General features: G+C 38.9%; 1 protein-coding gene across 1 annotated transcript in view; it reads left to right on the forward strand.

Annotated features, from left to right (window-relative positions):
- PTPRN2 (protein tyrosine phosphatase receptor type N2) overlaps window positions 1-17,591 on the forward strand; it is a 493,917-nt gene that overhangs the window by 431,266 nt on the left and 45,060 nt on the right. The window contains exons 14-15 of the mRNA XM_086467328.1: window positions 3,860-4,007; window positions 11,482-11,555. Of these exons, the coding sequence (XP_086323454.1) occupies window positions 3,860-4,007; window positions 11,482-11,555 (222 nt within the window). The remainder of the gene's footprint in view (window positions 1-3,859; window positions 4,008-11,481; window positions 11,556-17,591) is intronic.

A 17,591-nucleotide genomic window follows, 5' to 3' on the forward strand; every position in this document is an offset into this window, starting at 1 on the left:
TTTTTAAAACAAATATCTTGGCAGATGCAAACCATACTATCTCTGAAGAAGCTATTTTGATATTTACCAGACAATTGGAATTTAATGGTTATACTTGTTAACCTTAATTTAGTCACAGAGCATGCACACACTTGACACCGTATTACGATATCAAGCACTCAGGAAGTTTTACCAAAGCCAAGCCAGGCCTTTGTGCCCTGGCTTTGTGCCTCTGTTCAGGCATGCTGAATCTGTCTTAATATTTGCCACTGGCACTGGTTCCATTGGACAGAGATTCATTGTCCCTGGGACAGTTTTTTATCCTCTGGCTGAAGGCTCATCTTTTGTCTAACAATTGGCATATCTCACATGATAATAATAGATTTTACAACTCATCCCCTATCTCCACATACCATCAATGCATCCTTCTTATCCTCATAACATATTTGGTAGCAAGAGTGCCTCATCTGTGTATACAAGAGAAAGTATGAACTGGGCTACCAGTTGTCCTTGCAGGTGAGGCCCTGTGGAAGGAAAATGAAGACTTAATGAAATTTAAGGTACAGCAGGAGATCTGTCCAACAGATAGTGTTTGTTTAAATAATAGCTTATACTTGGGATTACAGGACTTGTCTTGATGTGGACATATTGGTGAGAACAGACTTCTACCTTTTTCAGCAGACTTTGAGGAGCATTACAATAACAGTGGTGACAACCTCTATTTATTTTACCTGCTGCTCTGGGACAAGGAAAATCATGTGCGTGTTTGACATGTTGGTAATGAATTTCTTTTGTACCAGGCAAATGCTACAGAATGTCTCATGAAAACATCCTAATTAAGGAGTGGATTTGAGTAGACATACAATCTCTAAAATATCAGAAGTTCCACTCAATTTAATGTACATCCAACAGCTCCCAAGAGAGTGTTTCAAAATCACTAAGCTTCTGTTTAGCAAAATGGGGATGAGCCTGGGGGCTCTGAAGGACTATAAATGAAAGATTACTGAACTCTGAGGGAATTGTCTGACTCTTGAATGTTTTAAAGCAAGCTTCTTTCTCGGTAGCTTTTTTAAACACATGTAAAGCAGATGTTCATGTTGTGCAGAGCCTTCCATGGGTCCACTCAAATAGTCAAACACTGTTTCAAGATCTGTCAGGAAGTGCCCTGTGAATGTGATCCATGCGATGCAGGTGTTGAAACTACATGAAAAGAGTTGTCTGGTTAAAGTAAAGATTTCAGTATGTTTTCATTTGAACATTCATTTCTCTTTACACTCAGGATTCCCTGAAAAAGGAAGGTGAAAGTAAAAAGAGTAGTATTTTTTAAAGAGAGATGAGTTATTTAAAAATTCATGTGCACTAAAAGCAATCAAATTATTTTAACTGTGTCACATTTGACGATTTAAAAAGAAAATAAAATTTCTTTCTAAAAAAAGAATCCTTGAAATAATCAAATAGACAGGTTGGAGCCAATAGGAGGCTCCTTGCTACGTACAGCCCTGCCTTAGGAATCAAATATTCATGGTTGTTTTCACACAGCTTCATGGATCTCGCAGTATTTTTGAGAGATTCAGTGTTGGCATATCTGTGTATCTGCATAAAATGTCCCTGAAGTCTATGGGACTTTGGTGATGGGCATGTCAAAATGAATCAGATTATAAAGCTGTGGTTTAAAATGGGAAGATGCTACAGGCTGGTCCTTGACTGCCTGATCTCTTCCTGCTGCATGCTAAACGGCTTCTCTGAAGCCAAGAGTCTTGGCTCAGTGGTATTGTAAGATTTTGCTATTTTTTCCCTTTGCCTCATAAAAATTCTTATATACCAAGTAGTCTCTGCTCAGGAGGGATTATCTTTTTTTTTTTTTTGGTTATGTTCAGTATACATATCCAGGCACAGATTTACTAGGAGAAAAGAACAGGATCTTTAGCTTCCCTCCTTTCCCTAGTAGCAACAGCCTTTCGGCAAGAACAAGCAAAGAGGATGGTTTCTTCCCGTTAACTTGCAGGGTGAGGCTGGGAACATGTTAGCTGACCTGCTCCCTTAACACATGACAGGGCCGCACAACTCTCCCAGTGCCCCATCCATCAGGTCACAGCTCTGGCCACTGCGATGCTTTTTCCTTCATTATAGAAAAGAAGCAATCACACAGTAGGTGTTTTGATTTTTATCTAGGCCACTGCTATTTTTTACATCCTTTAAAACCCTTTCTTCTATCGTAATGTATTTCTATATCTTTAAAGATATCCTTTCTGGAAGCATCACTTCTTCAATTGCTTTTCAGTAACGGGTTGGATTTACAAATCTTGTGTAATGGCACACACACTTGACAAACCCTGCACAAAACAAAGCTGTGTGTCAGGGGCTGTTCTGTAACTAAAAAACCATTCAAGCTACAAGACAGCAGTATCCTGCTTCGCCAGTCAGGTGGAGCAACAGCTTCAGCAGAGCTCTTTCCCTTTTGGTGGAAGACAAGCTACAAGCTTTTTGCACCTTCTGTTAAACCTACTGAGAGGACATGAGAGAGCCTTTCTTCTTTAAAGCATGTTTGGGAAGAACTAGTTGACGTAACAGAGGTTTTTTATGGAAAGGGTTTCTAATCAATTAAACTGCTTTTTATACTTTTCAGTGAATCCTTTCCAGGAGCTTTTTCTAAACAGATATTGCTGCAGGTTGGGCTGTATTAGCGAATGCTCCGGCAGGAACCACTTTGACTGACACTTGGGCCAGAGGCACCCACAGCTCTGCTCCTCACCCCCATCCCAATCCTGAGCCTGTCACCTAAACAATCTGTCCCTTTTTTAATCTGTTTAAGAATGTTAATGTCAACCTACCTTGTAAAGGTATTATAGAGTTTAATTTACAAATATGAACTGGGTATAATGTGAGATTATTCTGATACTTACTATAGGAGAAAATGACAGGATCTGAAAGGTAATTTGGCTGTAGATGGAGGCTTACAGTTAACAGGTGATCACTTCCTTACTTTTCATGTTAAAGGGAGGGGAAGATTTCTCATTTATCCCACCTTTTCTGCTTTCTACTCTCTTCCCCTCACCTACTTGAATGATTTTCAGGTCCATGGGGTGAAGGAATAGGGTTTTAATTCACTTTCGGAAAGCCTTTGGAACTGAATTCCCAATCCACTGCTGTACTGAATCCCTAGCCTTGGAAGATCTGCAAAAACTTCATAGCTGCACCAATATGCACTGATGGGCCGTCATTCCTGCCACAGGCAGTTAATTTTTCTTTAGTGATGCTTCTCCTAACACTGTTAACTTTAGTGAATGCCAGGTACAATCTTTCACAACATATATGAATATTAATTGACAGCACCTTCTCAGTTCAAGGCCCTCTCTGTGCCAGTCCATGTGCAGGAAGAGTTCATAATGACCCAGTACTTGAGCCACAACACGTCAGCCTAGCAATTTTTTAATTCTCCTCAACAGCTGTATCGTTGTTGTGACTTGCATATGTGCTTGAACTTTAGTTTTAAAAGCCTTCGGTTTGACGTGAGCTGTTGTTGTAGTAAGTAATTTTTATCAATGGGCTTTTGTTTCTTTTTCATTGCCTGATGAATGAGACATTTGGGCTTCGTTTTCTAGGTACTGAAGAAGAGAAATAGTTTACTCCTGAAGCTCAGTAGCTGGGGATTTCAAGTGTTCCTTCTCTGTTGGCACTGGTACATTTTAGCGTTCTCATTTTGTAGAGCACAAATAAGCTTGAACTTAACTCACTTAAGTGAATGAATTAGCCATAAGACTGGGTGTGTTTTGTCCCCAAAGCTGAGGCTTCCCATGCTTTACATCCCAAGGTTCATCCTTTTAACTTAGCTTTAAGCCTAGCTAAGTCAATACTTCATACAGTATTCTTTTAATTCCAGTCCTACATGGAAGATCATCTGAAAAACAAGAATCGTCTGGAGAAAGAGTGGGAAGCTCTGTGTGCTTACCAGGCTGAACCAAATGCCACCACCATTGCACAGCAGGAGGAAAATATCCAGAAGAATCGCTCACGGGCTGTAGTACCATGTATGTACACTTTAATTTGGATGATTGCATTTTAAGTTCTTGATACTTTTCTCAATATCCTTTGCACAGTGGTTTAAAAGCTACAGATGACAAGCAAACAGAATACAGAGTAGCTTATATGTGCACTAGAAAACTGTAGCTACAACTATGGGCTGGGTGCATGTCCTGTTGTCATATCAGACACTTTATCTTCTTATAAGTTGCATATATGTTACAAAAATGCACAACTATGTCACATAGCACTGCTGCTGCAGCTGCACTGTCTCGTGAAATTCAATAGCCAGAGTGCTTTTCAATGCTGGAGTATACTTTCTGTACAAGAGTGGCATCTGTAGCCATTCAACAGAAAGAAGTTTGGCTTGTGTTTAGACAAGTTGGTATCATGTTCATCCAACAGTAATACCAGCAGTCTATAATCTGAGCTAGATGATCTGTTTATCAGATACTTAGCTGTACTGAATGAGCCCCTTTAGGCTTCAGTGGGTAAGCTTGCAAACTGGCTTCTCTCTCTGCTAGGCTTAGGGTAAAAAGAGAAAAAGAAAGAAGAAGAAAAAAGCAGACAGTGTTTATATTCCTGGAATCTGCTCTTTCCTGTGAGCAGCCACCTTTCTGAGCTTGAAATAAAGCAACATATTTTTCTATGCAAATATATATGTCCCATAGATTACATTGGTAATCTATGGCCACGCGTTTTATTAAGCTACCAACGAAACAAAACTGAAAATGAAAATATATGCACAGTCCACAGCAACAAAAATGCTCTCAGTCAGTGTGCCCACAATCCAGCTGGGTAGCTTGGCAAACATATGTAGCTATTTTAATTTTTAAAGTGCCCTGAAAACATTAATTTTCCCTATGAGAGCCTTGAGTAAGTACTATTCCTCCTTTAGAAATGGGAAAATGACAGGTAACATGTTAGGTAAATGTCAGAGCCAGATTTAGAGTGAAGATTCTTTGGAAGTACATAATTTAACTGAGCCCATCAGTCCTTGCATATTTGCGTCAGCAGGGTTTGGCTCTCTTGTTTATGTACCGGCTCTTTCTGCAATACTTTGCTGCTTAGGAATGGAGTAGCATAGTTTGGCAATACGAATCCTGCTGAGTAAATATGGTGCTGGTCAAAAACCTTTGAGACAACAGCTACAGTTTGCTGACTTCCGTGTGTTTTGGGATCAGGTCTGTTGAAAAGTTCGAAAGAAGTCACCATGAAAATTAAAGGAGGCAAGCCTTCTGGGCTCTCTTCCATCCTGAAAAAATAGCATTTAACTGACATGATACGAAGTTAAAATTGCTCCGCGATAATGTGTATTGATCCAAGTTAATCTTCCTGCTTAAAGTGTTCTTTCCAATGAGAACTTACAGTCAGATCATCTTGAGCTATTCCAAGTCCCTGCTCATAAGTGAAACCAGATTGTTTCTGGTTGCTGCCTTGGAGAAGCATGGGAGCTACAGGTATTGCCAGAAATTGATGCTGGTTATTCAGCCAATGTAGGAAACATGTCTGCATGATTCAACGAGCAATAAAATAGGGACCCTCAGAGTAGACCCTTGTAGCTCTGAATCCAGAAGAAACATAGCTGCAGCAATGCTAAAGAGCAGAGATTTTTAGCCTGGGTGTCATACAACACTAGAGAGCTGAACTATTTTCGGAGCTAAGACAGTCGTCTCTTTTCATCATATTGTACCACGTGGATGAATCAGCCTACACTGATCAGCCTTCAGTTGACAAATTTTTGCCATTGCTTCTTCCATAGGATGTTGTTATGCCTGCTCTTCCCATCACTTAGTCTAGACTGAATCAGTACTACCTGGGAAGGTATTTGGACATGGACAGGGTGGCTGCAATTTATCTGAAGCTTTAATTAGAAGTATTTTAGCACATTTAAAATCCCTTAGTACTTTTACAAGAGTAAAATGCTCTCTTTTTTTGGCTTTGTTACAATGTGGAAACTTCTATTATAGCTATTAGTGCACTGGGAACTTTCCTTTTTGTCTGAATTGCACAAAATTACCTACTCTCACTTTCTGAAGTTGCTGCGCACTGGTAAATGGCTGTCATGTTAGATCCTTAAAACTACTTTGATGATGGGTGAAAAGTGTGGCATAGAGTTTAAACAACATTAAATTTTGATAAGGTGATTGTTATTGTACACTCTGAGATTAGACTGAAATTAGAAAGAGCCCATTTGCCCACTTTTTTTTGACTTATGTTTGACATTAAAACTATAGCAAAAAGGCACAGATTTGCCTCATAATAAATTAAGAAGCAAAGCTGATATGCTTTTGATATGCTACGGAGTTGTTATACTACATTCAAAGTGTTCTCACAGAGTAATCTCTTGTTAGCATTTTCTTATTCCTTTCATATTCAGAATCACCTTGACAAGGTAGAACAAGATTACCACTTCATGTAAAAGATTTCATCTTAGGAAGGCTTCAAAGAAGCTTTAGTATCATGTTGTATTTGCTTTGCATTTTCCTTTCTTAACCAGTCTTAAAATAACATGATATTATTTTTTACTGATTACATAACTGATGTAATTTCTAGATTAACATTATATTTACTCTCACAATTTTATCATAGCTTACTCTTATATCTATCTTCTCTATCTACAGACAGTTTTTAAAATCTTGGTAGCAGAACACCTTGATACTGCGCTTAATTAATTACTGGTTAAAAGAAGTCTAAAAGTATCTTGGACCTTCTAGATTAAAAAAACTGCATCCTTTTATCCAACCAACAAGCAGATTGCTATAATTTAGGGCAATGGGATACCTTTTTTTCTGCATGAGCACATGAGCAGCTCAATTTGTTGATGTCAAAAAAAAAAAAAAAACAAACTTTCCAGAGTTTATTTTCTCTTCTTGCATCTCTGCAAAATAAAACCATCTCAATAGGGTCAATACTGTATGTTGTCATTTATGTATATCATAGATACATATAGGTATTTTAAACATTTGGCAAACAACTTTTTGCAGTGAACATCTGTTAAAAGCTGTCTACCGTAGCTATGTCCATGGGTCATGGTATATATTAGAGCAACGTGCTTACCTCTGTGCTTTGGTTTTCATCCAAAGGAAAGCAAAGCACTTGGGGGCAGAGTGTGGACCCAGCTCTGACGCTTGTGTGCAGTCAGAGCACAGCCAGGGGGTGTGCACCAAGGACAGGAACACCTGAGCAGAGGGTGCTTGCTCTGTGTGTGTTGTCCATATCAGTGATGCACGTACAAGTAGTGCTCTGGAATAAATGAACTTGATTTCAGTTCAGATCTAAGAAGAATTCTGGTTTGTGCAAATAATCTATGGGCAAAATATTGATAATCAGCAAATTATGATTCTTCACAGTCTTCAGACTGCTCCACTTTTGCTCCTCAGTAGTTCCTCACTTTCTTACTTCAGTGTAGTTCTGTATAGTGCTTTGTATGGAAAAAAAAAAAATCAGTCTAAATCGAGAAGGAAGAGAATGATGATCCGGGCAGAATTTGCCAGGTTGATTGTAAGGTTTGTTCTGCTCTGTGATGCCTGGATTCAGACAACCCAAGGTCACCCATATGCCTTGTTTCCAGCCTTTGTTTGTTGGTTCTGTTCCTTCAGAGGTATCTGACTAAAAGGAAACAGAAGACAGACGGAATTAGGTAAGATGTGAGTCTTATTTTTCCAAGCTTTCAATCCCCATCTGAAAAACAACAAAAGTAATAGATCTTCATTAAGTCTCAGGGCCACTGTGAGAGAAATAAAAGACTGTGAGATGGCATACTCTCCGTAGTATTAGTCACTGTTTAAATAATCCAGATAGATACGATGTTTTGCGCTCACCGCAGTCATTTATAAACACAGGAATCCAATGCCATTTGAGATGCCTAAATTATTCAAGGTACCCACAGAGAGCTGGTAGGTATAAAACAGACTCTATGGGAGACCTCTGCCCTCCTAGCTGCTAGCCTGAGTGTCCTTAGGGCTCCTCTTTTATCTAGAAGCCTACACTGAGGCATTGAATCAAGTGAAAATCAAGTGTGAAATCATAGGTTAAGATGCCTAAATTTAAGTATCTCCATGTAGCTGCATCCATATGAATCAGGTGTCAAAGCACCTGTTACAGCCAGTGAGGAGCTAGTCAGCCCAGTGTCATCAAGCAAGCTGTGCAATGGCCAGAAGTTGGTGTTTGGTTTATGGTAAAATTAATAGCTTTAGGATGCCCTCGTATATCCTATGTGAGCTTCAATTGGTGATCCAATAGGGTACAAGTCTTTAGGTCTTTTGTCATATCTGTTATCCTTGTGCGATGTCTCATCTACTCTGCAGTTTCTCAAACCGTGCAACATGTTCATATTTAGCCAACTAAATCAAGCTCCATTAACTGTTGCCTAGTCCACATGAAGGTATCCGTATGCAGACACCAAAACTTAGGTTTCTCAGTCTATAAATTGAGTTTTTATATACCGCAAACTAATATGTTTGCTTTATATTTTGTCCTTTATCCTCTATCCTTCATAATTTATATGTATATAAAATACAACATCGTGCTGTATTTCTCCTTAGCTATAGGTTAGTACTGGCCGCCTTCTTTAGGAAGCCTCTCTCTGCCACACATATCCATCTATACGTTTTGCTTTTCTTTCAGCTGTGGCTTGGCTGGAGCAATAGCAAATGCAAAATAGTTCAGCATTCAGCAGTAGCTATTGTAGGTATTTGAAATGATGACTAGTTGTAGCTTAGCCAGACTGCAATAGCTAGTAACAGCATTTGTCTTTTCTTTTACTTCCTTATTACCGTTCCTCTCCCATTTCTTAATTAATCTTCCTTTCTAGCTTTTTAGATTGATCTTCTATAGCTTCCTTTTCTGTCATCCGCTTCCTTCCTTTTCTTTCCTGCTTCTCCTGCTTCTCTTTCCTTGCTTCTAACATAATCAATATGCAGTTTACAAAAAAAAATCTTGTACATTTGACATTTTCCCCATAGTTGCTTATTGTTAACATAACAAACTGGTGTCCGTGGTATTCTTTTTTTCTTTTTCTTTTTCTGCCTATTTCTGAAGAGCTATTATGCTAGCTCCTAGAAGCTTTGAGGTGATAACAGGCATAGACAAGCACAATCTGTTCATTGTCAATATGAACACTTCATGCTGCAACTGAAGCACACATGGGTGCAAACTCTTGATATAAGCAGAAAACACATGTACAACCTTTTTTGCACACTTTTTTTTTCTGAGCGCAAATACAAAGTCTCACTACCTTATCACTACCAGATCCTTAACATGTCTCACCCTCTGATAAACCCTCCAAGACAGCGGGATAATGATATGGCACACTAAATCAGAGGGTCTGGATGAATCTTTTTTTAAAAAAAAAAAAGATCCTGAAGTTACTGATCTGACACTTGACTTTTATTGGAGAGTCACATTGAATATCTGTTTGCTAAATACAGATGAATCACTGTCCGCTCTCTCTCCCTCATTCATCTGAAAACATTTCACCCATTTTGTTTGATGATTAGTTCAAACACTTTTGCTGTCCGATGAATGGGGCTTATCCTGAGTGCTTACTTAGCTTAAGATACGTGAGAGAACACATTTAGTGCATGTAGCCTGCATATCTCCTGCAGAGCCAAAGGGTTTCAGAGCTGTAGTTCTTCAATCACTCTGTGACAATGCTCATTGTAAAGCTTCATATAAAAAAATCTGCCCCAAGATCTCAGATGTCACAAGTTCATTTTTATGTTTCAGATTTTTTTGTGGGATGATGCCAAAGTAAAGTGGAATTGAATAATGTACATGAACTACTTCCCTTTCTAGTCTTCCTCATCCTCCTATTGTGTCAAAACCTTGCAAGAGGAAATAATTTTGTAGGAATAGTGAAGAATGGCTCTTCGTTCATTTGACATGTCTTGTTCATTTTTAATCTTATTCAAGGAGAAGGTTGCTCACATTGGTGGGTTAAATATTGCTGATAAGATTGAGTGACTATAAACAACACTCATACAAGCATACCTTTGTTTGCTCACATATTGAACTGCCATGACATTACTGATGAATAAACCTAAGCAGAGCCCAAACCCTCTGTCTCTGCTTTCCTGTGTGGTACTTACAATGGTTGATAACTCATTTATTGTTCCTCGTTGTTAAAATAATTATTGATACTTAATAATTTAAAAAGCCAACTTGTAATTCTGCTGTTAAGAATGGTGTCACAGGCCACTAGACAAGGTGCAAAGGGGGACAGGGTGTATTCCTGTACTCTTACTTGTTTTGTCTATTTGAATAATTGGTGGAAAGATCCTCTCAAAACATCAGTATCCATGTTCAGCTGTAGAGGCTTACAGCTCCACAACCTCTCACCACAATGCTGTGCAGGGTAGGTTTGCTGAGAAGTATGAAATGTGCTGGTTATGTATCAGGTGCAAGTTGTTTGGGATTCATATGTAAAGACTTAGACATCTCTTGCATAAATTACCTGTGTGGGGTCTGGTCTTTCTTTCTTTAGTCAATGGAAAGAAACGGGCACTTCTCGAGTGCAATTTGGCCTGTTTGAGACAGCTAAATCAGGATGAGATGATTCATGATGTAGACATACTTGTTTTCTCTTAACAGAAAGCGAGTCTAGATGACTGTAAGGGATACAGACATGTGCATTGTCCCTGTCTAACTACAGACAAATAAAACCCATCCATTACATATGTCCTGAAGTAAAAAAAAAAAAGGACTAGCGTTTGAGGTGTACCAGTGCTAAACATAATTGTGCTAGCACCATAAAAATACAAGTCAAAAAGTGATAAAAGAATCTTGACGGTAGACAAACAACATGAGTAGGTCTCCTATGTCCAGAGTTGCTGTTTTCTTTACTCTAGTGGTGTCTGAGCTAGTTACATTACTTGCCGTGTAAGCTATCTGTATGTGCTCCAGTCGTACTTTTAGGTACAGTTGTTATCAGCATTTTCTCTCACCCATGATCATCTCCAAGTCATATCGTCTCCCCACGTTGGTAGCGTAGCACCACACAACACTGGTCTTTGATCAGGACAGATTAACTTACTGTCCAGCTCTCCACTGTGCTTCAATGGTCCTGCTGTTCATTTTATGGAGAAGCCAGATGGACAAAGTCCATCAGCTTCCTTCTTCCATGATCCTGCAAACACAGCAGTGTTTTCTGTAATAGTTTTTCTAGTGATTTGCCTAGTTCAAATCTTAAACTTCCCCAGCAGTAGAGATTGCCCTTTTTCCTATGAGACGTGCATCTCATGAAGGTGTGCTTTCTGATACTCAGTCTCTGAAATATCTTAGTGCTTCATTCCTGAGTCAGACTGTGACGCTGTGGCTGTATGAAGGCTATGCTAGGTTGGGAGTCAGAACAAAGTATCATTGCTGATACTTACCATTTGCCTGTCTTGAAATGTGCATTAATCTGACTTTGAATTGTTTAGCTTAAAATGGATAGAATACTTGTATAGAAACTTTCTTCTCTTATTTTCTCTTTTGCAGATGATCATTCCAGGATATGTCTGAAAGGTGAAAATAGCCACGACAATTCAGACTACATCAATGCTAGCCCAATTGTAAGTACGGTAACCTATGAGAAATAATACAAATAGTCAGTCCCTGTCCTTCCTTGTGGTTAAAATATGCTAACTTGAGGCACCTCACTGCTCAGGTTGTGCAGCCTCACAGGTTGTGAGCACCTCACAGCTCTGATGTCTCAGGCTGTCCTTTCAAATTGAAGAGAAGTAAATCTTCTACATGTGCATGCAATACACTTGAAGTTTGTGTACTAAACAAACAAGTCACTAGATAGTCGTCGTTCTACCTTGCAATACTATCAGGTTTTTTGTACTTGGTATTATTAACTTACGGATTATAAAATTCAGCGATACACCCTTAGTGGAGCTTTTCCTTCTCTGAGGAGGTAAAACTTAGTTGTTCTTTTTTACTTTGTCCTATTAGCTGCAGTCATAGGAGGAATGGTTTCTGTAGGCGTAGAGAGCTGAGCTCCACAGGCTTCTGAACGTCTTCTGCATCAGGAAGTGACATTTCCTCTTACCTTTGTTCCTCTGTTGCCCTACCGATGCATAGCTTGGTGTTTCTGTAGCTCTCCCAGTTCATGTCTGAGCTTGCTGCTTTGAAAGCAAGAACAAGATCCCTTACCACTTGTGTATTCACTCAAACGGCAAAATAGGTCAATCCAATTTTTGCCTCCAAATACTTCACTGTGGCGCAGTTGCCCTTTCTCACCCTACGTAAGCTGAATATGAATCCTTTCTTGTCTGTGAAAAGTGATAGGGAGAAAAGATCTCTAATTTAGACACAAAAAAGGTATGATAGAGCCAGTAGCATTGCCCTGTCATAGTGTCTCAATGGAGGTGTCATGATATGCATTTGAAGGGGAAAAAAGACACTGTGTCCTTCACCTCTGTGAAACTGCTAGTATTGGACTCACCTTTGCTCATGTTTCTTATTGGCATTAATTAGGTACTAAAAAAGTTATTGTAGGGTAACTATGAGAAAGAACTTAGGATGGAGAATTAGATGTCACTGTAGTGGGCTGTGTATGCCGTTACTGGCTCATTTTCCTGAGGAGTATCACTCCCCCAGTTAAATCACTTCGTGTGGGCAAGGCAGCTGACAATTTGCAACAGCACGAAATTATAGGCTGCTTTCTTCCAATGTTGTTGACAATACTTTTTTTCTCAATTTAACCCCGCAACTACATAGAAACTGTTCTCTGAGCTTTGTTTTTGTTACTTTCAGCAGAGTTCAAAAGCTGAATTTCCTTGAATATGTAAAAATGTTTTATTCAAAGAGTTAAAAAATACACAGAACCCAACAAACATCTTTGGGATACTTTTGTCTTTGGCTTAGGGTAGAGGGGAAACCAAAGCACCTGCATGCTTCAGGGATTGCCAGCTACCATTTTAGAGGACAGGGGTAATTCACACAGATAGAGCAGGTTTTGGGCTACTTTTAGGCATGTCTCTGACTAGACCAAGCTCTAGCTGGCCCCAGGATCAGGAGATCAAAGTAACTTAGTGCTCCAAGGAATATGTATCCTGCTTGTAAAGTCATGCACAGAGGTCAAGCTCCAGGGCTTCAGTGCTCTGTTTGCCTGTCTTCAGTGAGTTATGTTTGGTCAAGCCTTAATTTAATAGTAGAAGCTGAGAGGTTTTGTGGCAAGCACAGGAGTGGAAGATGTTAGCTGTAAGTGAGGTACTGTATTCTAGTAAGAGCCTGGTTGTAATTCGCATGACTACAACATGGTGCAGAAGTGGAATTACAGGATCTGTAGACAGAGCTAAGCCAGGTTCAGTGTTGGCAGCAGTACAGATGCTGTGATTTTACTAATATAACCAAGATGGTGTTCTGCAACCTGCCCAAAAGTCTGTGTAGACACAGTTTAACTGGTTTTAGTACACAAATTTGATTGGGGAAGGGATAAATTCTGGCATGTCTGCCTGTTGCAGTTGTAATTCTGGATTATGGTGCATCTATTCCCTTAATTACACTGAAGACAAGAGTGTGAGATTAAGCAGTGTTGGCGGTGGAGAGACAGGACCAAGATGTCGCATTGATGTAACTGGGAAGAAATTTGCTTTGTCAGGGTGCCCGAAGCAGGTAGAGGGTCTGTGCTTCCACAGCTTTAACTCTCATGGTTTTACAGGGGATTGTAATCTTGCCTTTCCATCCAGCATTTACTAAGGGTATTTTCTTCTGCAAGGTTAGAAGGTATTTCTTTTTTGTAGCTTTCCTAGACTTCCCTCTTCTTCATGGTAGGATAGGAACCCTACTGTGTGGGAACGAGTACCACAGCCCACATTTGTGTATACGACCTGCTACTCCAAGGAAAGAGATGCTCCAGATGGTTTTGTGGGTTCATTTCACTAAGTCAATAGTCATTTTGCTATTTTGAAAGCAATAGATAAAATGTGTTTCCTGAATGTGATTCAGTGAGAGGCTGGTAGGAGGAAATCACTACTTTACAGGCCCATAGTTTGGAAAGTTTCCCTGCAAACTGTTTCATTTCAAAACAAATTAAATGTCTTCAGGTTAGTGTAAACATATTGGTTAATTTTTGTACACTGAAGTAGAATATAGGAGTGGCAGAGACATCCAGTCTCAGTTCTCCCCACCTCAAAAGCCTACTGTAATATTATATTGGACACTTCATTCTGCAGTATTTCCTGTGGCTTACAGCTATTGCAGCCTGAGGTGGACATACATGCTATTACTACTGCTGTTTATTTGAGATCTTTTCTGTTAACACACACACATTTAATCCATGCCTTTGTAAGTGTACAGTAGATGTGGAGTACCAGTAATTCTGCCTTTATTCACTCTTGCAAAAATCCTACCATTTCTTTCCTTCAGACTGCTGTCTTTCAGCTTAAATGACCTCAGTAATTATCATGTCAATACAGTGATGTTCCTGGTGCATTTGCGCCTTGCAGCGCTTGGGTTAGGAGCGGACATTGTAGTGAGCTGCAAGATGGGCATTAATAGCTCCGGATCAGTATGGTCTGAACTGACTGGAAGAGGCTTTTTCCTCCCTGCGCGTGTGAGCTGTCTGGTGGGGGAAGAGTGTAAAATAAAGTAATTATATTTGAGCTTCAGAAAGGGAGGCTTCCAGTCGTGTACATGTCACTGGGTATCTCCAGCTTCTGGGTCAGTGGTCCAGTCTCCAGCTGGGGCTCACTCAACCTTAACTTAAGTCTGAATGAGTGCAGCAGTACACCATAAAAAAATCCCCACACTAGACAATGAGCTGGCCACCTGCCCACATGTTTCTTCCTTTTAAAAAATGCTACCCCCCCCTCAAGACCTCCTTTCCCTCCGATACGCTGTGAAAACTGGGGTTAGATTGATGGTCTCAACACAGCTGGGAGTGCGTAAGGAGAATCAGCAGAGCTTTAGTCCAAGTTCTTCCTGTAGGTCTTTAATTTCACTGTAGCATGAGGCCAGGCAAAATGAGTCCTTAGGATAAATTTGTAGGGTAAAAGTGAGGTAGAAATCTGTTTTCCTCCTCTCTGAAATAACATAAAGTATTATGATAATAACTGTGCTATCGGCAGCTGAATGAAAGGCTTGCAATTACAGCACAAGAAGACCCTGACTGTGCAGAATAAAACTGTGATAATTACATCTGTCATATTTGTACTTAGTCCTCATTAAATTTTGGGAAAATCATCCAGTAGTAAATAATGTGCAATCTTTGCTTTTAAATCAGAGGTCATGAAAGTAAATGGGAATTCTGTTTTTCTTCATAGGGTGTCTGAGAGAGAAAAAATCCCATCAACTACATTTAAAAACTCAGTTTGCTTATTATTGAAGACACCAGACTGAGGAATGTCATTAGCATGACAGTTTGCTCAAACACAGCATACAAATTTCATCACCAAGAATAGACTCCGAAATTCATAATGGCATTCACAACCAGATTTACTTCTTTCATTCCATTAAGGATTTTAAAGGAAGGGTTTAAAAATTGTTTTAAATTTTAATTCAAACGCAAAGATGAGGACTAGTCTACCTTTTTAATTTTAATGCTGAGATGAATGTGGTTACAAAGTTCATCTGCGTTTGCTGGATATGCTTTCTTTTACAAAAAAATATACTTTTTTACTTTTAGAGATTGTCTATAATAAATTCGTGCATGAAGGTAGATTTTATTGGTAATATAAGAACATTAAACCTGGAAACTACACAGTAGCTTGAATCCATACAAATTTTTAAGGTGTTAATCAGAGTTCAACTTTCTTTCCATCATAGTTGGTTTACACTGGATCTCATTCTTACCTCATATGATTTAGGAATATTTCAGCTGGACTTAGAGGATTTAGATCAAAGTAAATATGGTGTGACTGAGACCACATCTCACCCAGCATCTTTCTGTGTGGAAAGCAAGGATCTGACAAGCTGAGAGGGAAGGTAAAGGGCAGGAATGAATCGGTGTATCATTTACATGAGATTTCAAAATGGTCCTCGAGCCTATTGACAATTTTACTTCAGTTTGCAGTTTTAGAAGACTACTTAACAAGAATCTATATGTACCACCCTCAAGTCCAAATGCAATAAATTTCAGGATTTACTCTCAGAATGTATTGATTTTGCTGTATTTCATCAGCATTATCAGTGAAATCATGCAGAAACATGATCTCTATCTAAAAATTTAGTGTTTTTCAGGAAATCCTTGCAAAGTCCTAGGATAAGGCAACAGAATAGCAGAAGTCTTGAATGAAAAACTAAAGGAGTAGCTTTTATTCTCTGGTAAAGCAAAGGTGGAATTGTGATCTGGTATTAATTTAACAAAGGTGCAACTAATTGTGATACTGTGTTCTTCATATATTTTCCTACTTTAAGATACCGTAAGCCAACTTACATAACAGAGCCCTGTACAAAAACACAAGTTATGCCACTAAAGTTTTCTGTAGTTTTTCTTTTCCAACAAGAAATCTGAGTGCTCCTCCATTTTGTTTCCATTTGCTTTTGATATTGGTAGCGATGGAAATCACCACAGTTAATTGCATGGTCAGTTATAGTAATCCTTGATCCCTTTCCTTCCCTAATACAAAATCATGGAAAACAAGACTGAAACATTATCACCAGACTTGCCTTTGTTGTACTGCAGCAGAAAATGAGAATTCCACCGTAGCAGAACAGTTATAATAATTGCAGTTTTTAATTTCCAAAAATGGCTGTTCGATCCAGTTCTAATGTAAGCCTTGTGAACTTTGTGCTTTCATGGGGATTTAGAGGGAAAAATCTTATTCTTTGTGAACAATTACTATTAGGGTGATTTCTGAAGGTTGTAAAATGTTAGCAGTCGATTTTTGTTTTAATACTTGATACTATGGAGCCTGCTGTTCTCTGTTCTTCTCTGGGGAATACATTTTCTGTTTTATTTTCATGAAGTGGGAAATCTGAGGGATCCTTGAGAGAAGATAATGACTACTGACATTAAAAAAAAGGCCTTTTACTTGATCCTTGATTAGTTAGTTTAAAACCCATTACTGACTTTATTTCTTTATTCAAACTTTTGTTAACTTTGATAGATTAAGATGCCCTTGGTGTTCTTTGTGACCTTGAGAGAATAAAAAAGAACATAACAAAAGCATTCAAGAACCGGTCCTTGCAGTCACCTACTGACGTTAAATGGAATGTGACCAGAATAGTGATTTCTCACACTTTTCTTGGAATATGTGGCCTTTAAAACAGAACATATAATAGAAAATTGATGAAACCAGGAATTCCATTTAATTAGTTTAATCTTTGCTTTTATTTTTGTTCAGTTAAACATCATATAATACTGTGATAGAGCTTTCTACTGTCTTCTATTTGCTCCAAGCAGAAGAGTTTCTGCTCATAATTGTTTTCTGTGCAACACAATGTGCTTGGAATGTAATAATTGTAATTGTCTTTTGAATTACTGTTAAACTGCTGAAACACGTCACTACTCTCTGCTTATTGTAATGTTTGCCACGTTCCAACAGCACCTTTGTGACAGAGGTTGATTAATGCTGAAATGCCAAGATTGGCCTATTCCTGATTTATCAGCTGAGTGTTGAGAAGCATTTCCTTCATGACAGCACTATTTGCAACATCCT

The sequence above is a fragment of the Leptosomus discolor genome, chromosome 6 (assembly GCF_034619465.1).
Source record: "Leptosomus discolor isolate bLepDis1 chromosome 6, bLepDis1.hap2, whole genome shotgun sequence".
Taxonomy (NCBI): domain Eukaryota; kingdom Metazoa; phylum Chordata; class Aves; order Leptosomiformes; family Leptosomidae; genus Leptosomus; species Leptosomus discolor.